The sequence below is a fragment of the Arachis hypogaea genome, chromosome 6 (genome assembly GCF_003086295.3).
Source record: "Arachis hypogaea cultivar Tifrunner chromosome 6, arahy.Tifrunner.gnm2.J5K5, whole genome shotgun sequence".
Taxonomy (NCBI): domain Eukaryota; kingdom Viridiplantae; phylum Streptophyta; class Magnoliopsida; order Fabales; family Fabaceae; genus Arachis; species Arachis hypogaea.
This window is the reverse complement of record NC_092041.1, coordinates 108,417,165-108,440,182: the sequence shown is the minus strand read 5'-3', so window position 1 is coordinate 108,440,182 and position 23,018 is coordinate 108,417,165. Positions and strand designations below refer to the sequence as shown.

The window sequence follows — 23,018 nt, the reverse complement described above, 5'->3', positions numbered from 1 at the left end:
TTTAGAAATATATATTGTCATTGACATGTCATTCTTCTTTTATAAATTTATACAAATATATAATAAAAAAATAAGTGTAATTACCCGTGTCATGCACGTGATAAAATTAAAATTATAATTTTAAGTTATTTTGTTAAAATTAATTTGAATTACAATAATTTGACTAATAAAAAAGTAATGAGTTATGCATTGTTTGTTTTTTCTTTTGTGTTAACTCTAAAATAGTTATTAATCGGTTTTAGTAATATATTTTTTTCAATAAATTAGACATATATATTGAATGTGACCATAAATAATTTAATAATACTTAAATCCACAAACAAATTTTTATATATTTAAGAATATATCAAAATCAACTGCAAATGAACAACAAATTATTAAAAAATTCTAATGCATAAAATTCTTCAATAAACAATAAATATTTTAAACCTACTAAATTTAAAAGCGGTAATAATAATTTTTTAAATATTGCAAAAAAAATATAAAAAATTAAATATTGTAAAAAGTGATCTCAACTCAAATTAAAAAATATTATAAAAAAATATATACTTATATAACTTTTTTGAGAGGCGGATCTAACGTTACACACATGTTGCAAAAAAGTGATCTCAACTCAAATTAAATATTGAATATTATTTTAAATTAATTAACTAATTTTTTGAATTAGATTTCAGCAAACATGGCATCGTAGAATCGTCACATAAGCAACTTTACATCAACCTCCAAAGATATAATTAAAACATTTAAAATATTAAGCATAAAACTAAAACAAATTAAAACAGAAATATTCTTAAAAAATTTTTAAAATTTTACATACAAAAAGAGACTTTATTTTCAATGTATAAGAAACAACTTTAGTCTTTAGAAGTCAATCAACCAACACAATATTATTAATATACTTAGTGGGTGAGTGGGTCCGCTGAATGTAAGATTAAAGTTAAACCGCCTTAAATTTTAATCACGTGTTTTCTGTGGTTGACTTGTTAGATTAAATTACTTGTTAGATTAAATTAAACTGCCTTAAACTACGGTGTCTAATATTTATTCTCTATTGTTGACTTGTTAGATTCTTGAGGAACTACGGTGTCTAATTTTTGTCAACAGGAAGGTGAACTATTGAATGAAATTTCACACCAATCTCACACCATCAAATCATTATTGATGACTAGTTGATGGCTAACAATCACAAAAATTACTGCCCCCTAGCATTGCTCTTTGTTTTATTATTATTACTATTACTTGCATTAGAGGAAAGCAACAAATATTTCATTAAAAAAATTGGACATATCAAATGGTTTGATTAGATAATGATTATTGCTTTTTAGAGTTTATCTTGGTTTACACCCTAAACCCTAGACTTTGAGTTGAGTATCAATCTAAGCAAGCAAAATTTGATCTAAGCAAAGACCACATGACATTTCACCATTGACAAGCATTTTGAGGCCAGCTTTAAGCTCTGGTATCCCTTCCTCCAAAACAGCACACACCGGAAAGATAGGAACATCATGGACCCTTCTCTTTAACTCATCGTATACTTGGTCTGCACCTTCCTCATCTATCTTATTTGCCACAATCAACGATGGTCTTTTTGATAAACCTTCCTGATGGTACTCAAGCTCAAGAATCAGGTCTCTCAGCTGTTCCCATGGTGGAATTCCCTTCCTTCCATTTAAAGCAGCAGCCAAGTCCAGCACATACGCCAGAACCTTCGTACGTTCTATGTGGCGTAGAAACGCATGTCCGAGTCCACGGTTTTGGTGTGCGCCCTTTATGAGACCAGGAATATCAGCCACAGTTATTGATAAATCATCAAAGTTCAGGTTTCCCAAATTAGGCCTAAGAGTGGTGAAAGCATAGGAACCAACACTAGGCTTAGCCCTTGATATAGCTCCAAGCAGAGTGCTTTTTCCAGCATTTGGCATTCCTACAAAGCTAACATCAGCAATGCTCTTGAGCTCTAATACAAGAACAGTCTCGGAACCAGGCAAGCCGGCTCTCGGAGAGGAGTGACCGCCGTCATGATCCTCGGCATTAGATATGTCTTGACATGACCCTGTCATTGCAGTTGAAGTCTTCCTTGAATCTTTGAAAGTAGATGCATTGCCCAGACCACCCTCTCCTCCACGAGCAATGACAATTTGTTGACCTTCTTCTGTTACTTCAGCAACATTATATAGCATGTCTCGTTTTTCTCCTATATCCTCTGCATCAGATTCGGAAGTTCCGCTAGCAGTTGAAAGCTGAGAAAATTCATCTGTTGGTGCAACTTGTCTTGATTTTACAGATTTCTGAGCATTTGTTTCAACAGCTTCTGATAAGCTACCATGTATTTCATTGACTCTTTCCGCACCAGAAACAGTGGATATTAAATCATCGTTGCTAGGGTCAGAAAGATCACCAACAAGTGCACCAGGAATTTCCCAAGGATCAACATCGGCTGAGGGTTGAATTTTGACCATAGCAGGACTATCACCGCTAACAAGATGCAGTACAGTACCAACTGGGACATGGACAACCTACTAAAAGAACATGATTTTGGAATGGAATCAGAGTTGTGTATTGCACACAGATGGTCAAACAAAGGAAATGAAATTCTGAAACATGTTACATGCATAAAGAACAGATTTTACAGATAAGACCAATTACCTTATCTGCACCCCTTGTTCCTATCTTATTCTTCGATGTTCCTTGTCCTCCTTTCTCAGCTATCTACAGGGAGACCAATACTGCCATTAACTTTTCATACAAGAAATTTCATCATTATGGAGAAATATCTTAGAAGAATAAGTGCATACAAGGTGACGTTGTAAACCACTGAAGTCCCAAACTCTAGGAGAGCATTCCAAAATCACATCTCCACCTCTGCCACCATTGCCACCTTAATTGAACGCAGACATCAAAGTATCATTCTTATCTGTTTCATTGTACTCTATCCAGATTTCCTACCAAAAAATTTGATAGTATCATGGATAACACAAGTTTTACTACAGAGTAGTCTATTTAATAAATAGATGACAACTGCTGTGTAGTGTTTATGTTTTTCTTAAAAAGCATATATAGAAACTATAATTGGAAATATCATTGTATTTTGAAAGAAATCACCAAGATACACAATTACACATTAAGACTTCATAAAGAGAAAAGGGAATGCACCATCAGGTCTGCCCAAGCGATCATGTCGGCTACGGCGAAAGCTGGAGCAACCATGCCCACCATCTCCGCCTTTCGCAAATATCTTGACCCTGTCTATCATTTTTCTTTCCTACAAGACCAAAATGGACAAAGCCCAACACAGTGCATAGAAACAGAAAATATATCACAATCAACATCTCTAATTTTTTATGGATTAAGCCAGTAGAGATTATTAGTAGTAATAGTAATAATAAATTGGAGATTCAACCTGTAAAGGAGCAAGCTTGGACTTCTTGTGAGGTGTATCTGAGTAATGAGAATAAAGTGTAAAGGACCATCTAGATCCACACGTATGTCGAACGGCTTTTACATGTCGTATAGATCTTGCTTGAAAGACCATCATTTTTGAAGTAGCACCAAGCTAGTCCTTTAAACTCGGTTGAAGCTTCAAACCTTCAAAAAGGAAAATGCAAAAAGAAGATTGAACATATAATTTATATATTGTCTATCAACCATGTTATAATTAATAACTATAATTTTATCAATATTAAAAAATTAACAAAAATATATCCAAAAAACATTAATTAAGAATCTAATAGTACAGTTTAAAAGATGAATACAAGTTTTCAGATTGATGAGAATAAAATTTGAAAATCATATTACCAAGAGCCATCTTCACTGGATCAGGTGCTAGTGACTTATAATTATATGATTTTATAGTTTCTTTAATAGTTTAGTTATGTGCATCAGCATTGCAAATTTATACAGATTTATAAGCAATGCATAATATGATACACTAAGTACATAATACAACATCAAAGCTACTTCCATACAACAACATTTTGTACAAAGCTATAAGAGCCTAATAAAGTCCATTTCTATGGTTTATCACAAGCAATACCATTCATACATTATCCAATTTTTGGAGACACCAACTATCAGTGTAAACAAGGAATCAAGGATAAAACATCAAATATATTAAAAGTGAGGGATTGTGGGGGAGACATTCTTCAGAGTGAATAGCCCCAATATAATATTTTAAGAGAGTGATCATGGAAAAGGATATTCTTTAGAGTGAACAGGGTCCAATATTTGACATAAATGTCTGATATCCTCCCTAAACTATGCTACATGGGTAGAGGTATGAGGTATTACAAATTTGCACAAAATAGGGTGGCAATACAAGAGAAAATATTACATAAAGATATCAAATTATAAACTAAAAAATAATTATATCATAAAATAAATGTAACTTTCAAAGTTTCAAGCAAAAATATCTCATGAGACTTTGATTTTAAAGAATATAATAATAGTTTGTTCATCTACAAGTAAATCAAATAGCTTGTGAGATTTAATGTTTTACAAAAACCAATTTGTTTTATTTATTATAAATACTTGATCAAGAGACCTAATATTCCTAATGTGTAATAACACATTATCATGAAGCTCAAACAGTTTTGTATGATCAGCATGGTTTTATAACATAGACTTTCACCTCTCTCCATAATGAAACTAGGATGCACCGGAAATCATAATGTTCACAAGGAACTTAATCAAATATGAAGCGATTATTATAGATCGTAGATTCTTTTAGGACCATTGCAGTTAAACTACAGGCAAACAATAATTTAGAATGTTTTAACAAAATCACAAAGAAGCAAAATGCAAAATCAACAAACCTTAACAAAGCAAGATGCAAAATCAGAAAGCAAACCCTAATGAAGCAAGAACCAGAAACTCAAAAAATTAGTAAACCCCGAAAATTAAGAACACCCAAAACCCCAAAAAATTCACAGAACCAGAAAATCCATACACACCATCTTTGTTTGGTGCTACTGTCTCAGCTCGCTATCACTGCCATCTCAGTTCTCCAGGCAGTTCGCCATCGCCATCGCCAGCTTGTCGTTCTTCGTCAATGGGAAGAGAGAGCGAGTTGTTCTGACAGAGAACGAGTGAGCGAATCGTTCCGACGAGTGAATGAGCGCGGTTCCGAGATTTGAGAGTGATGAGGAGTGGTGACGGGGGACAGTGAAATATGAGTGTAGGTCACTTTGGTGAGTGAAAATGAGTGCGTGTAAAACGTTACAATCAGTCATGGATAACCGTCCAATCCGACCATATAAAAAATATTTTTTTACTTAACATTAAATAATTATAAATAAATAAAAAAATTATTTTATATTAAAATTAATTTTTAAATTTAACTGAATGATGATATAAAATATTTTATATTTTTTATGCATAAAATATTTTATATTATTTACATCTAATTAAACTTAGAATGCACATATACTGTGTATCCAAACAATAAAAATATGATCAAACAAAGAAAAATAGTTGTCTTTAAACTTTCAAAAGAAAATAAGGCCAAATTTAAATAAATAACTTAATTAAGTTTTTTTTTTTTAAAAATAGTTTAAATAATAAATATTTATATTAAAATTAATTTATAAATAAGTTATTTTGTATTTGGTTTTTAAGTTCTAAAAGTATTTATTTTAAAAAAATATGATAAAAAAAAAATTATTATGAGAAAAGTCATTTTTTTAACTTTTGAGCACTTAAATAACTTCTTAGAAAGCTACAATTTGATTTTAAAAATTACATCGACATTAATATTACTACTTTTCATAAATTAAAAGTTAAAAAAATAACTTTTAAAGTTTTCAAATGAGTCCTAAGTGTAGCCATTGATATTATAATAAAAATATCCAATCATTTTGCAATTGTAAAGAGATATTTTTAAGTGATGTCTGCTGTTGTAAAATCAATTTTTTTAAATAAAAAATATTTTATTTTTTTTATTTTTTGCGGTATAATTTAGTCCGATAAACGAAAAATTAATCTGTCACAGATCTAAATTTTATTTAAGAGCTTGTTGCTGACTATAGATTGCTACATGCATAAGAAATACCTTATTAACAAAATAGAATATATTTTATAAAATAAAAACTCATATGCAATTGTCTTAAATATGTTAAATCATCTAAATATTCTCAACTATTAATTTCACATGAAAATAATTACATGTGAATTTTCACCTAATTATAAATGTAACCCAAATATAAAAGAATATTGTCATATGAGTAAATTTCTTATAAAACTTAATACAAATCAAACCAAATTGTATTTAAATAATCTTCAATCCACCTTAAATTCTCAAAATTTGAGAATAAAAAAAGTTGTTAAAAAGTAAAGTGTCTAATCTAAAATTTTTAAAATTCTCTAATTTTAGACCTGCCATTTTCAATGTCACTTGCTCAATCTGCATCTGCAAAGACAAGAATACGAAAATCAGTAGACTTTTGAAAATATAATCCATGATGATACGCACTTGAAAAATAACACAGGATCCTTTTCAAGACTGTCCAATGATATTGCATGAGATTTTTCATGAACTGACTAATGCGATTCATAGAGGAGATCTTTGAATGAGCTAAGGTTGCATATTGCAACCCTCCAACAAGAGACCTATAGAGAGTTGGGTTTTCATATGGTTCAAACCCGTCAGAAATCAACTTGAGAGAGGATAGCATAGGAGTGGGGACAAGCTTGAACCAGAGAGGCTTGCACGTCTTAACAGATCAAGAATATATTTTAATTGTGAAATCTGAAATTCACCAGTGCCAAGCATATTAAATTCTAAACTAAGAAAATAATTCAAACCACCTAAGTCTTTAAGAGAAAATTTAGAGTTCAAGTCAATGATTAGAGCATCAATTTCAGTCTTGTTATTACCAGTTATAACAATATCATCCACATAGACGAGTAAATAAGTAGTAGAATGTTTAGTATGTCGAACAAACAAAGAGATTCCAACTTTGGTATTAGAAAAATCATAAGTGAAGAGAGCATAATTGAATTTAGCAAACCAAGCCCTTGGAGCTTGCTTGAGGCCATAAATAGCTTTATCAAGCTTGCACACTAATAAAGGGTTGCTTGACACAAAGCCAGGAGGTTGTAACATGAAAACATCCTCGTTAAATCACCATTTAAGAAGGCGTTGTTAAAATCAAATTGGTGAAGCAGTCAACCATATGTAACAGCAAGGGAGAGAACAATCCGAATTGTAGAAGGACGAATCACAGGACTATAAATTTGGTTAAAATCGATCCCTTCAACTTGATGACACCCTTTGGCCACCAAGCGGGCTTTATATTTTTTGATACTATTATTAGGACCCCTTGTAACAGTATAAACCTATTTACATCCTGTTCCGTTCGAGCGTGACCGAGGTATAAGAACTCCTTTCACGACTGCTCGACTCTGAGGAGAGCTATTTGTCGTCTACGAAGAATGATGGAACACCTCAGTGATACGAAACACAGTGGTGGGAGCACTTGGAAAAAGCACTCCGACGCTCAAGTCAGAAAGAAATATTAACGAAACAATATGAGTGTAAAATGAAATGTATTTGTGACATGTCTTCTCCTGGGCTATCTGGTTTGTTTATATAGACGAGTGAAGTGTTAGCTTCCCTTTATTTGTTCCGATCTTTTCAATTGGATAGTGAGTGCTATTGTTGTTGATAATGGACTAGAGATGATGTTTGACTTGTGTGAAACTGTAATCAAGTTGTGGTTGAGTTCTGCGTTATTATCTCCGGATTATTTGGTCAGTTTTGATATTGATCTTGTTTCCGAGTCAACGGGGTACACGTCATAGCCCCCAAGCTTGTCTGGCTTTGTTCAAGAATGACGGGCAAGCTTAATATACTCGGCCTTTGTGTATGTTTTTACCGCACGTGTGCGTTTGTTTAGTTTTGTGATGTGTCAATTCTTTTTGCAATGTTGGGCCCTCCATGGGTTGCGTTTAAGTAAAAGAAAGAAATAAAAAGAAATATGGGAGAGATCAAAAGAAGGTCAAGAGACTTTTTTCCTTGTGAAATGTTCTGCAATTAATGCGCCTCGTTATCGATTGGGTTTTTAATGCTTTGAGCAGTTATCAATTAAGTTACCCACTAAGTTAGCGGGCTGGCAATAATATTTGTTCGCTGTTTTGGAATTGACATTCTGTTGTTTCAAATTCCTCCTACCAATTGACTCCAATCATGACTTCTAAAGGTTAGTTTCTTTTCCTAAAGTTACTTTTGCTTCTGTTTTTGAAATGGCAAAAGAGAAAGAGAAAGAAAAGCAGAAGGTAGTTGAAGTGAAAAAAGACAACCTGTATCACTGGGTACATGATGATGTTAGGACACGTTCGTCGTCGTATGTGGACATTAAGTCAATGGATGAGCTTAAGTGTTTGAAAATTGTCAAAGAGGGTTCGGGTGTAGTTGTTGAGCTTCTCCACTGTTCTGGTGAGGATAGGGTTTACGAGAGGAGGGGGATTAGCAGTATTTCTACATGTACACCCCATGCCTTATTGAACTTCGAGTAACATTTCCTTTTAGAAATTTTGAGTGTGATGTTCTGACCCAACTCAACTGCGCACCTTTGCAGTTGCATCCAAACTCTTAGGCATTTCTTTGTGCGTTTCAATGTTTGATGGAGTTTCTTTCTTTTCCCTGCTCCCTGTCTGTGTTTTTCTCATTATTTCAATCGAAAGGGGTTGTGGGTATGTTTGAGTAGTTTTCTCGGGCGTTCCCTTTTCCTGTTATATAAATCTTCTTTCAAAAACTCTAAATCTATGTTTGTTAAAGTGTGGTTGGTAGTGACCGAGTATCCCTTCTATTTGGACGACGAGCTTATGGAAAGGTTCCCTCTTTATTGGTGCTCGGAGCCGATCCAAATTCTCGAGGCTACTGAGCGGAACAAGGAGGAAGACTATTTCTTAGACCTTTTGATAGAGAGTTTTGCTGATGGGGAGTGTTTATCCATTCCTAAAGTTCTTCGTTTTCATGATTCTGGTGACAGTGAGGGTTTGAAAGCTTACATAGGTAATACTGGCTATTGTTTCTACTGTCATGTTTTCATTTTCTTCACTTTTTCCTTTTTGTTTGTAGGTGGGCGAGTTCCTCTTCTTGATCCTTCGCGATTTCAGTTGTTTCTGAAAAAGAAGAAGGAGAAGGATGCTGGTGGCTTTGGGACTCTGAAGGAGGGTGGTGGGGACGCTGCTCAGTCTGCCGCTCAGCTGGCACCCTCTTTTAAGAGGAAAAGGAATGACACCGAGAAGTCCCTGGAGGTTATTTCTGAGGGCGACAAGGAAGCTGTTGGTGGTAGTAAGTCTACCTTTGACAAGCAGAAAATGCTTCATGGCTTCATCCCTACTACAAGTCCTCACTCATTGTGGAGCGATTAGTTTCCCTTTGCTGAGCTTTCTGATAGGGTCTCTCAGTATCCTGGTGATATGCTCATGACTTGCCGAATTGGTATGGAGGAAATGGGGAAGTTTATTCAGGTCAGCATTGTGTGTGTGTGCGTGCGTGCGTGCGTGCGTGCGTGCGTGTGTGCGTGCGTGCGTGCGTGTATCTTGTCTTGTTTGATGTCTTATGCTTACATAGTGCATGTATTTGATCGTAGATCGTTGCTTCGCGATTGATGTGTGTTGGCCGGATGACCGAACTGCTTGGTGCTGAACAGCAAGTGGCTGTGGATAGGATCTCCGACCTGGAGAGGTCGTATAAGGAGAAAGTTGCCGAGCTGGAGAAGTCATCCAAAGAGAAGGATTAGGCATGGCAAAAATCCCCGGCGGGGCGGGTACCCGCGGGGATTTATCCGTCGGGGAGCAGGTATGGGAGGTCATTTTTACCCGCGGGGACGGGGGACGGGGCCCCGTATAATAAATGGGGCGGGGGCGGGGGGTAGAGGTCCCCGCCCCGTGGAGACCCGTTAAATCCCCGTTTGTGTGAAAAGACAAAATTGCCCTAATATATATATATATATATATATATATATATATATATATATATATATATTATATTTGATATCACTCAGCCACTCTCATTTGAACCTAACCCTAGCCGTCCTGCTTCAGAGAGAGACAGAGAGTGAGAACTGAGCTGAGACCTGAGAGTCTCGTCTCCACACTCCACTCCTCCTCAAACCCTTAGCCCCTCCTGCCTCCTTCCTGCTGACCACCGACCGCTGACCGTCGCCGCTGCCTTCCACCCTCTGGTCTCTCAGCGCTGCCTCCCACCCCAGACGCAGCAACATAGTCGTCTTTTCCTGGTCGTGGTCGTCATCTTCTCCTGTTCGCATCGCCGGTCTTCGCTGGACGCTGGTCTTCCTTCCCCTTTTCTCCATCAGGTTCAGGTAAGTCTGCCCTGGTCTTTGCTGGTCTTCCATCCCCTTCTCTGAATTTAGATTTCTGAATTAGGGTAACGAATTTGGGTGTTCTGAATTAATGAGATTCCTATTGATTTGAATTTTTGTGTTTTGAATTTCTGGATTTTTGAGTTTTGAGTTGCTGAATTTTTAATTAGGTTGCTGAATTTCTGACTATGAATTTCTGGATTCTGGTTGTGTAAGTTCTGAATTAATGAGATTCCTATTGATCTGAATTTTTGTGTTTTGAATTTCTGGATTTTTGAGTTTTGAGTTGCTGAATTTCTAATTAGGTTGTTGAATTTCTGACTATGAATTTCTGGATTCTGGTTGTGTAATTTATACTTCTGAGTTAGGTTGATATAAATTTGATTTTTGATTCTGATTAATATTTGAGTTAATATTGAGTTAATCTAAAGTTAGGTTAATCTGATTCCGATTATGAATTTCTGATTGTGTAATTGGTATTTCTGAGTTAATATTCTGAATTGGACTAATTTTCTGGGTCGTCCTAATTTTCAAAACTATGCCTCATAGTTTATCGGTGCCATACTGCCATGTTTGCATATTGTTTCTGCATAAAAGTTTATTATGCTAAGTCCAAATAGTTTCATTCTTTTTAAAGGTCATTGCAAAATAATTTGATAAACAGGAATTGGAGTATTGGATTTATAAAAAAAAAAATCCATCCCTTCCTCTCATCAACACACAGGCACACCCCAACTGAGCTTGGTGGAGAAGGTCTATATTGAAGATAGAAAAGGAAAACAAACTGAAGCTAATCAAGAAACAACCCAAGAAATTCATTAGAAACTATTTTATGTTTTTTTGTTCTAACAGCAGTAGTAGCTCAATTATTATAAACTTGGAGCACTATATAAGAGTAGTTGTGTTTATTAGTTTTTTCTTCCCTGATGTATGAGTCTAATTATGTTTTAATACACTAGTGTAAGAATATTACATACAAGAAATTGTATATACTCATTTGATTGATTACTTAATCTGCAAGAAATTATCTTTGTTTATTCTGATTTTTTTTACTATTTTTTCTTGTTCATTCCTTGTATTCTTACGTTCTTCTTTTTCAAGCTTCAGTAGCTGAGATTCTTTAATTTAGTATATATATATATATATATATATATATATATATATATATATATATATATATACTAAATTAAAGAAATTCGTTATATATATATATATATTCTACTTTCCTGCTTTCAGTTTTTTTTTTCACTATATATATATATATAAAGCTTAGAAAAAGGATAGAAACAAAATATAACCGAATTGGTTAATAACTTAGACTCTAATTTACTATCCTGCTTTTAGTTCCTTTATTTTTTGATCTGTTTTACTAGATCAAACAGTTTTAACTAATATCATATTCCTATTTAAGTGTTATTTGAATAGTTTGGAGAGCTGAATTTTAATTTATAATTTATAATTTATATTTTTGAGTTAGGTTAATGAGATTTTGTTTGATGATTTATATTTTAGATTAATGTGATTTTGATTCATGATTTATATTTCATTATTTATAGAATGTCTTCTTCGGATGCACTGAGTAATACTCTTGAGAAGAGTGCTCCATCGGAAGAACCTATAGGCACTAATATTCAAACTACGCAAGAGGCTCCTCAATCTCAACCTCAAGAACCCCCAACGGATACCGCAACCACTAATGAAGGAACGACAAACTCTACAAGTGGTGTTCGAAAGAGAAAGTTAACCTCCGAAGTGTGGAATCACTTCAAGATTGTAGAAATCAAGGGAAAATTAAAGGCTGAATGTAATTATTGCAAATCGAAGCTACTTGGTGACCCAAAACAAGGCACTTCGCACTTACGTGATCACTTCAAAAGCTTCAAGCTCCGCACCACTAGAGATATAAGGCAATGTATGATGAAGACAACTCCAACAACTAGTGGGGAAACAGTTGTGGTTGGTGCATATACCTTCGACCAAGAAAATGCAAGGAAAGAGTTATCAATTATGGTTTGTCTTCACGAGTATCCGCTATCTATTGTGGACCACATTGGGTTTCGACGATTTTGCAATGCTTTGCAACCTCTCTTCAAGGTGATTACTCGCAACACTTTAAAGAGTGACATCTTGAAGCTCTACAACGATGAGAGATTGAAGACAATGAATGTCCTTGAGCGTAATAAAAGTCGAGTTGCAATTACGACTGATATGTGGACAGCAAGCAACCAAAACAAAGGTTATATGGCTATTACAGCTCATTACATTGATGATTCTTGGAAATTGCAAAGCCGTCTTGTGAGGTAATAATATTATCATTATAGGTTCTTCCGAATGTTTATATAATTGCAAAGTTGGTGATAATTGTACTAAATTATCATTACAGGTTTATATATGTGCCGGCTCCCCACACGGCTGAGGTACTTTCAAAGGTTCTTGTGGATTGTTTGATGGATTGGAATCTTGATAGGAAGGTATCCACTTTGACTGTTGATAATTGCAGTACTAATGACGTTATGATTGAGAATATTTTGACAAAAATGTCACATAGAAACTTTATCTTGGGTGGTAAATTATTTCACATGCGATATTGTGCGCATATATTAAATTTGATTGTCAAAGATGGGTTACAACTTATTTCACATGCTATTGAAAGGGTGAGGGATAGTGTTCATTATTGGACTGCAACACCTAAAAGAGAAGAAAAATTTAAGGAAACATGTGCGCAACTTAAAATACCCTACACAAAAAATCTTTGTCTTGATTGTAAAACTAGGTGGAATTCAACATTTTTGATGCTTGAAGTTGCAATTATGTATAGAGATGTATTTGAAAGATTGTCATTGTGTGAGAGTCAATATAAATCTTTGCCTAGTGAGAAGGATTGGGATATGGCGGATGAGATTTTTCAAAGATTGAGGGTATTTTTTGATGTGACTGAATTATTTTCTGGAACAACTTATCCTACATCAAATCTTTATTTTCCGAAGGTTTGTGTGATTAAGTTGGTTTTGATGGAGTGGAAAAATTGTGGAAATGAGATAATTGAAATGATGGCTACTAGTATGATAACTAAGTTTGAAAAGTATTGGGGTGTGATTAATACAGTTATGGCTATTGGGACTCTTTTGGATCCTAGGTACAAGATGTATTTATTGAATTTCTTTTTTCGTAAAATATATGGTGAGACGGAAGCATGTGTTGTAATTGGTCAAGTGAAAAGGGTAGTGCAAGATTTAGTTTTAGAATATGCAACAAAGGGAAGAGAGAGAGACCAAGCTGCTCAATTAGATATGCCGCCACCACCATCAATTCCTTCAAGTTCAAAGGGGAGGAAGTTCAGTCATGAAGATTGGCAAGCTGATTTTGCTGCACATGTAAGTGAGGAATCCGCATTTATTGATACAAAGAGCAAGTTGGACTATTATCTTGAAGAGAGACCGGTACCACAAACTGAACATGATTTTGATATCTTAAATTGGTGGAAGTCAAATGGAGCGAAGTTTCCTACTTTGCAAGCTATTGCTAGAGATTTTTTGGCGATTCCTATCTCTACCGTTGCCTCTGAATCTTCATTTAGTACGGGTGGTTGATTTGTTACGCCACATCGTAGTAGGTTGCGTCCGGACACATTAGAGGCTCTAATGTGTAATCAAGATTGGCTTTGGAATGAACTTGGCACTACAACTAACATAGGATTTGAGTGCTACACAATTCATAACATTGAAGGAGATGTTGACGTAAGTAAACTATTAAATTACATATAATACACTATGTTTTTATATTATTGACTTATTGAGTTATTATATGATTTTAACTTTAAATTGTTTTCTTGTCAATGTAGGATTCAAGTAAGTCGGAATCTACCATCACTACCATTATGGGATGAAAGGAAGATTGAGATGGTGGAATTATGTTTTTATGATGTCATGAACTTTATTTTGTTGTTTATGAATATGGTTGGTTGTTTATGTAATATTTGGTTGTTTATGGATATGTTTGGATGTTTATGTCTTATTGTTATTGCTATTTAAGTCTTTAAAGACTATGAATATTATGTTTGTAATGACAAATTGACAATTGAAGATTATTTTTTATTTTCTCTAATTTTTTTCATTTTTTTCAATTTTTACTTATTTTTACAAAAATCCGCGGATATCCGCGGAGACCCAGGTCCCCAGTGGATACGGGGTCCCCGTTACCCGTCATGGGGACGGGACGGGGACGGGGACAGTAATTGGGGGCGGGGGGCGGGGGGCATGTCCCCTCCCCCATGGGGACCCGTTGCCATCCCTAAGGATGATGTTATTGTGAATGTTACGGCAAAGATGAAGGAGTCTGAAGAGGAAGTTACCCGCTTGCGAGATCAGATTCGGCTACTGCAGGATGAAATGAAAGAAAGTGATATATCTAAAGGGCAGCTGACCTCTAGGGTCCATGAGTTGGAGGAAGAGGGGATGGAAATGTTTTCCTCCAGGTTTGACCGTGCTGTCAGTCAAATTGCTGTGTTAGCCCCTGAGTTTGATTGTGGTCAGCTTGATGTGACCAAGATAGTTATTGGCGGGAAGCTGGTCATGGATGGAACCGTGGAGGACCATGATGAGAACGTCCCTCCTTCTTAACTTATGTGTATTTCTGTAGTTTGTTTGTTTTGTTTGTCTTTTTCGGATTGAAGTGACTCTTGTTTCCGCTGACCAAGTTTGGGTCAGTTTGACATTTTAGTATTTTGATAATATATATAGATATGCATGCTTAGTTTAATGTTTTTTCATTTGAAAGTAGAATAGGAGAAGAGAGAAAGTAAGTAACAGATCGGTCATTCATATATCGGTACATTGTATGACTTTTATGATTTGACATATTGGGCATCTGGCCTCATTAAAACCCTCCTTAGGTAAAACTCTTATTTGGAAAAAAACCTCTAAGGGGGAAAAAGAGTACCTTCATCCGTGGATCGTACAGGTTATGATCTATACAACTTTAGTGAAGAGATATTCCAATTTCCTGATAAAGAGTCACCTTGTAGTGTTTGTAGTTGGTAAGCCCCCATTCCGAGCACTTTTGCAATCCGAAATGGTTCTTCCCAGTTTGCGGCGAGCTTGCCGTGTGATGGAGGTCGTCTTGCTTCGTCTGTTCTTCTAAGGACTAGGTCTCCTTCGTTGAATGTTTTGGGTACTACCTTTTTATTGTGTCTTCTTTCTACTAGTTATTTCATTGCTCTTTGTTTGATAGCGGCGACGTTTCTGTCTTCTTCCACGAGATCTAGCTCGGCCTTCTTTGTACCGATATTATGGTTTTGATTGTATAGTTCGGCCCTTAATGTGGGGATGCCAACCTCGATCAGTATCAGTGCCTCTGTTCTGTAGACTAGTTTGAATGGGGTCTCGTCTGTGGTAGCTTGTATTATCGTGTTATAGCTCCACAGTATTTCTGGGATCAAATCTGCCCATTCATCTTTTGCATCAGTGAGCTTTTTTCTCATTGCTTGCAAGATTATTCGGTTAGCAGCTTCGGCTTGTCCATTTGTCTGTGGGTGCTCGACCGAGCTAAAATGATGTTGTATGTTAAAGTTTTTCAAAAATGATGCAAGTTTATTGTCTGTAAATTGCCTACCATTATTTGATATTATCTGTTTAGGTATTCCGAATCTACATATGATATTTTTTCATATGAAAGAGCATACCTTTTCAGCTGTTATTCTTGCTAGTGGTTGTGCCTCTATTCGTTTTGAGAAATAATCAATTGAGACTAAGAGAAAATTTACCTATCATGGCGCTATTGGGAATGGGCCGAGGATATCGAGCCCCCATCTGTAGAAAGGCCAGCTTACCTCCATACTATGCATTACCTCGGCGGGTTTCATTGAGATGGTGGCATGCTTTTGACAATTATCGCATGTTTTGACCGTTGCTATGCAGTCCTTTTGCATGGTTGGCCAGTAATATCATGTTCGAATAATCTTGGCCGCCAGGGCTTGTCCTCCTATGTGGTTGCCACATATGCCCTCATGGACCTCGATCATGACTTCGTTTACTTTGTTTTTACCGATGCATTTTAGTAATGGGTGTGAGAAACCTCGTCTGTATAGTTCTCCTGCTATAGTTGTAAAAAAAACTTGCTTTTCGCCTAAATTCTGAGGATTAGTCTCGTTTCTGGGGATAATTCCTGTATTAATATATTCAAGAAAAGGTATTCATTAGTCGTTTGTATGAGTGATGTTCATTATGCACAATGATTCGATGCTAGGTTTTTCTAGTGTAAGTTGTGATAGTGCCGATTGATAAACCCCAAATTGACGGTTTATCTTGTATTGAATTTAGAGTATTTTGTAGACCTTTTCTCACTTTTACCCAATGAATTAGCATGGTTTTGTATATTCTCCTTTCATTGTGTTTAAGAGTGAAAACATGCTTTTTAGGACTTAAAATAGCTAAATCTAATTCTCCTTGATTCCATTAGATGCCTTGAGATGTTTGTTAAGTGATTTAAGGTTTAGGAGGCAAAGATTGGATCAAGGGAATGAAGAAAGAAAGCATGAAAAGTTGGAGAACTCATCAAGAAATGAAAGAACCGGAAAGCTGTCAAGCCGACCTCTTCGCACTTAAACGACCATAACTTGAGCTATAGAGGTCCAAATGATGCGGTTCCATTTGGGTTGGAAAGCTAACATCCGGGGCTTCGAAACGATATAAGATTTGCTATGGTTGAACCGCGCATGGTGACGCGTACGCGCATAGTACGCGCACGCGCCGTTGCTGCCACCTGGTTCACTTAAAGCAAAATGTGGCCAGCGATTTTAGAAGTCTTGTGGGCCCAATCCAACTCATTTCTGATGCTATTTAAGCCAAGGATTGAAGGGGGAATGAACAGACTTCACAACATTTAGAAATTAGTTACCAATTAGTTTTAGTTTAGCTTTTAGTTAGTTTCTAGAGAGAGAAGCTCTCTCTTCTCTCTAGAATTAGGATTAGGTTAGTTCTTAGATCTAGATCTATTTCTTCTTCTTCTCTCTTCCAATTTTCGTTCCTCTCCTCTATTGTAGTTGTAGAATTCTTCTTCTAATGTAATTCCTTTATTTGTAGTTTGTGAATTCTCTTTTGTAGATCTACATTTCTCCTTCAATGCAATTGGTAAGTTCTTTGTTGTTTCATGATTGATTTGGTTTTCTATTGTGGACCTCTTGCCTTTGTAGTTAGATCTATCCTTAATTCTTGCAAATTCATGTGTTTACTTGTATGCACTCTATGTGTTTGATGAAATGTCTCTTATAGCTATTAGTTAGATTTTGTTCCTCTTGGCCTAAGTAGAGTAATTAGTGACACTTGAGTTATCTAATTCCTTTGTTGATTGGTAATTGGAGAGATTGCTAATTGGTTTGGAGTGCACTAAAGCTAGTCTTTCCTTGGGAGTTGGCTAGGACTTGTGGCTCAAGTCAATTCATCCACTTGACTTTCCTTTATTTAGTAAGGGTTAACTAAGTGGTAGCAATGAACAATTCTCATCACAATTGAAAAGGATAACTAGGATAGGACTTCTAATTTTCATACCTTGCCAAGAGCCTTTTTATAGTTGTTAGTTTATTTTCATTGCCATTTACTTTTCATGCTTCTTATCCAAAACCCCAAAACACATTTCTAACCAATAACAAGACACTTTATTGTAATTCCTAGGGAGAACGACCTGAGGTTTGAATACTTCGGTTTATAATTTTAGGGGTTTGTTTTAGTGACAAACAACTTTTTGTATGAAAGAATTAGTGATTGGTTTAGAAACTATACTTGCAACGAGAATTCATTTGTGAAATTCTAAACCATCAAAAATCCAATCATCAAAAATGGCGCCGTTGCCAGGGAGTTGCAATGGTGTTATGTTATTTATTATTGTATATATGTGAATATTGTGAATAGCTTGCTTTTTGGATTGCTTGTTAGTTTTTGCTAGTCTTAGTATTTTGTTTCATTATTTCTTATTGGTTTTTGTTTCTTATTTTCTCTTGCTATCATGAATTCTCACCTTGGCTATGAGTGTGATTCCAACTATGTTGTAGGAAGTAGAGATTACAATGAAGTGATGTATCAAGGATGGGATAACCAAATGTGGGAGGAGCCATATGCATATGATCAATCTTCATGGCAACAACCCCCCACCAATGCAATATGAAGAAGAGCCATTCCATGATGCATACCAATCCAATGGCTATGGTGAATCACCTTGTGACTTTCAAGAACCACCACCATATGCCTATGAACCATATCCTCAACATAACCCTCAACCATACTCACAAGCCCCTTCTTACCAACCACCTTCATATGACCCTAATCCATATCCATCCTACCAACAACCATATGAGCCATATGAACCACATATAGAGCCACCACAATTCCAACATCAACATTTTCAAGAGCCACCTCCCCCACATTATTACCAAGATGAACCACCTCCAATATGTGAAAATTTTCAACCACAAGATGAATTCTACCTTCCACCACAACCTCACTTGGAAGAATACTTATGTCCATTGATCCAAGAGCCATATGATCCCTATCATGATATCCAAGAGGAACAAGAGTCAAGGGATCGTCTCAAGGAAGCATTGGATCAATTTCAAGCAACCATGGAGTGTGTTGTGCAACAAGTGAAAAGAGTGGAAAACATTGAACCACCACAACTCTACCAAGAAGAACCACCTTCCTATTGTGAACGCTTTCCCCAAAATGATGAACCCTTCCACCCACCCCAATCTCTAATGGATGAAACCCTTGGTGTTCTTGTTCAAGGGCAAGAAGAGATGAAAAGGGATGTGCAAAATTTCATGGCCGCCTTGGATGCGGTAACAAATCAATTAGCCTCCCAATGCTTGAACACTCAAGGAACTCCCATGGCTACATGTGGAGAATCGAATGAAGAACATAGCATGAAGAAGAGATTGGAAACGCCGGTGGAAAATGAGGGAAGTTGCTTTATATTGGAACAATTGGAGGAAGCTTTAATTGTCGAAGACAAGGAAGAAGTGGTAGAAGACTTAGGAGATGCGGAGCCTCCATGGGAACATAGAGTTAAAGAAAACCCCTCCAAGATGATTGAAATTGATGCTAGGGAGGAAAGTGCACACCTTCCAAGGCATATTCCATATGAAGACTTGGATAGGATAGAGCAAGAATTGAGTTCCCATGGCAATGAAGAGCAAGCATCAAGTCCTCATGGTGGAGAATCCTTTGAACTTGACGAACCTTCTCCCGGTGCATTTGGAAATGTTGTGGAGGTAAACTTCTTTCACCCTCCCAATTATAGTTTGATTAAGGGAAAAAGGCTTAGATAGTATTAATGAACAAAGGATTGAATTAGAGAAATCTTGTGAAGAGGTGGAAGTCCTTAGAAATAGAAGGATGGGAGTGGAATACGCTTTGTCAAGATCGCTGGAAGCATCTTTGCCTAGGTTGTCATCTACTCCTTCACTTGAGTGGGTAAAATTCATTTCTATTAGCTTTATTGCCCCACTTGAGTATGGCTTGCTTGAAATGGATGGTCAACTTAGGATGCTTTGTGGGATGAAGCATAAGCGAAAGATGTTTCATGGTTGGCGTTGCAAATCAAGGCTCATTTTGGTTGATACTTCAAGAGTTGAATACAAAGGTGGGAATAGTGCTCAAATAGATGGGTCCAGGAGGTTTGTTGGGCACTTCATAGAGAATTCTTCTTGTTCACCACTCGGATGGACCAATAATGATGATCAACTTCAAGACGGGTGTGAAGATAAACTGTGGGATCCCGGATCACAAGAAGAGGATCAACTTAGGGAGCCCCAAGCTTGTGAAGAACTCCATCAACACTTGGCTCAATCCATGAAGAATCTTGGGGCACAATGGAGAACCAAGCATTGGTGGGAGTTCCAAGATGAGTACAAGCACAAGCCACCTTGAAAGGAGCTCCCCATAAGTCCAACTTAAGGACAATAAACAAAAGTGCTAGGTAGGAGACACCCCACCATGGTAACATCTTTTCATTTTCTTTCTTTGTAAATATTGGTAGAATTAGTTTAATTCATGTTTTTATTGGTTTGTTAAGTTTAGTTAGAAGTATAATATGATAAATAAGGTTTTATGGTGTTTTGGTAGCTATTTGGAGGATTGAAAGGCTGGGATTGGTGCAAGAACTTAGAAAAAAGATTTTTGAAAAACAGAACACCATCCACGCGTGCGCGCACATAACGCGTACGCGCACCTGAGCATTTTTCGACCACCCACGTGCACGCGCACTGTACGCGTACGCGTGGATGCAAAATTTCACCTCCAGCCAAAAACCCGAGAGTTAGGCCTGCACTGTGCGAACATTGGGCCTGAGGCACAAGTCTATGCACGCGTGCCCACACCTGGCGCGTACGCGCACATGATCTTAAATTCGCAATGCACGCGCACGCACACTGTGCTCGCGCACGTCGATTGCACAATCTGCACCCCCGGTACTTTTACCAGAGAGTTGTGCCACTTTTGGGCCAACACTAAGCCTATTGCCTAACTCGACGCACGCGTGCGTGCACTTGGCGCGTACGTGTCCTTCGACCAATATACCCATTGACGCGTAAACGTGCATGACACGCACGCGTCGGTAAAAAAAAAGAAGTTTTTTTTCTCCCCTTCCATTTTCTTTTGCTTATCACATTCGCATACTTCTACTCTTCCCATTTTCATTTAGTTTTTGTAGCATGTTTTCATTTTTTTAAGTCGTTTTAATAATGGTGTTGCATCTTCCTACTCAATTGTTGAGGATTCCTTGCATTACTTTAGTGCCTCTTGACTTGTTTCATATTGTTGGGTGATGTTTTTCTTCAAATCAATGCTCAATCTTTTATGCACTTGTGTTCTTTGTGCATTGATATGACCTTATATTGTCTTTCATGGCCCACTCTCTCTTGTTCAAACTTGATTCTCATCATGCTCTTCATGCTTTGACCTTACTTTTGCATCAAGTATCATTGATATGCCATTTTCTCTTATTGTTTCCTCCTCTACATGTTGTAGCTACCATGTAGTAGAGAACCATACTCCTACTTGGCATTAACCCCCGCTTATGTTCTATTTGCTTTGATATCTTTGTCATAGGCTTAATATTCTTTTCCTTTTCTATCCTTTTAGGTTGGCCACCAAGGAGGGAGAAAGGAAAAGCTTTTAAATGGGGCAACAAACAAGTCATCCGCACAACCGTTTGAGGAACTCATCAATTGTAGCAACCTGTCCACCCTGCTCTTCTTTGCATGCACCGAGGACGGTGCAATCCTCAAGTGTGGGGAGGTCATCGACCGATCTCCGTGGATAACAATTTTCTTGTCCAACACCAATTCTTAGTTTTCTTTGTTAGATTAGTTATTGCATTGCATGATAGGTTGCATGTTAGTTAGAATTTGTACATATTTTTACCACTTCTTTTTTTTGTTAGGACTACTTGGTTAGGGTGATGATTTCTTTCCCAAGAAACCGTTTTAGGGCAACCTATCAATTTGAAAATTTTTGTTGAACTTGCTTGAAAGAATGTATTTTGGAACATGATTTTTGAGCTAAGAACACAAGCTTGCGAGAGTCGAGTCTAATGGTGTGGTTATATCTTATAACCACTTATTTTTCCTTCTTGTGTGCATTATTCTCTTTCTATGATTGTAATCTTTGATTTGTTTGATTCTTTATGTCCATTATTTTGTGTATTCATGCATTTATATGATTGAGGCCATTATTTCATTAGCTCACTTACCCAAATGACCTTACCCTTTATCTTCCTTTGTTAGCCGATTTTGAGCCTACGCTTAACCCACTTGTTCTTCAATTTAGCACATTACAAGCCTTAAAGCGGAAAACAATGAATGTCCTTTATTTGGATCTTTGATTGGCTTAGGCTAGTGTGTGTGAGTATCATTCAAGTGTGGGAACCTTGGGACATTGGGTGAATAAAAAGGTAGTTTTGTATTATTAGTGTAAATATTGAGAATTGGGTACATACTCATGTATTGATCAAATGTAAAACCTTATGCATTGATGCTCTTGTATATAAAAAAAATGAGAAAAAGAAAAGAAAAAGAAAAAAAACAATATGAAAAAGAAAAAAATATAGAAAAAGAAAGAAAAAGAAGAAAAAGAAAGAAATAAAAAAGGGGACAAATGCCCCAAAGTAAAGCTCAAATAAAAGTCAATGCATATGTGTTGAGAAATGAAAAGAGAATGCATGAGTATGTGGAAAAGTGAAGAATGGGTAGTTAGGTTAGAACTTAATTGTATAGGATGTCATAGGTTAGGTGGGAAGTCTAAGCCTATGAAAGATTCAAACTTCAAGCTCACTTGACCAAATATGCATCCTACCTTAACCCTAGCCCCATTACAACCTAAAGAAAAGACCTCATGATAATTGTATGCGTGCATTGAATAATTGTTGATTGTTAGATGAAAAACAAATCTTGAAAATCATGATTAGGGGAGAATTGAGTGAATCAACCCCAAACACCGAGCGACAAGAGTGCAAACACTTCCGGTGAGGGTTCGATGCTTAATTCCTTGATTCCCGGCTTTCACGAGCGTTCTTCTTGCAAGTCTATGTGAACTTCATGTTTATACTTCAATTGGTAGGACTCATGAATCGTTATATGATCTTATGCCCTACTTGTGCATGTATGTCTTGGAGATTGATTTATTTTTTAACCAAGTAGGTAGAATC

The 23,018-nt window shown here is 36.4% G+C and overlaps 1 protein-coding gene across 1 annotated transcript; it reads right to left on the bottom strand.

Annotated features, from left to right (window-relative positions):
• Nucleotides 1-1,244: 1,244 nt before the first annotated feature.
• LOC112755547 (probable GTP-binding protein OBGM, mitochondrial) lies at nucleotides 1,245-5,226 on the bottom strand. The gene is made up of 6 exons (XM_025803708.3): nucleotides 4,950-5,226; nucleotides 3,401-3,585; nucleotides 3,154-3,262; nucleotides 2,796-2,878; nucleotides 2,647-2,709; nucleotides 1,245-2,516 (listed from the first exon to the last, which is right to left on the bottom strand). The coding sequence occupies exons 2-6, from the start codon at nucleotides 3,533-3,535 to the stop codon at nucleotides 1,377-1,379; spliced, it is 1,530 nt and encodes a 509-aa protein (XP_025659493.1). The 5' UTR covers nucleotides 3,536-3,585; nucleotides 4,950-5,226; the 3' UTR covers nucleotides 1,245-1,376.
• Between the last annotated feature and the right edge of the window lie 17,792 nt (nucleotides 5,227-23,018).

Excerpts from the sequence above, each read along its gene's own strand:
- LOC112755547 (XM_025803708.3), bottom strand. The coding sequence starts at position 3,535 with ATGATGGTCTTTCAAGCAAGATCTATACGACATGTAAAAGCCGTTCGA. Across the intron at positions 3,263-3,400 it reads CCAAGCTTGCTCCTTTACAG|GAAAGAAAAATGATAGACAG; the intron begins GTTGAATCTCCA and ends TTGGTCTTGTAG. Across the intron at positions 2,879-3,153 it reads TCGCTTGGGCAGACCTGATG|GTGGCAATGGTGGCAGAGGT; the intron begins GTGCATTCCCTT and ends CGTTCAATTAAG.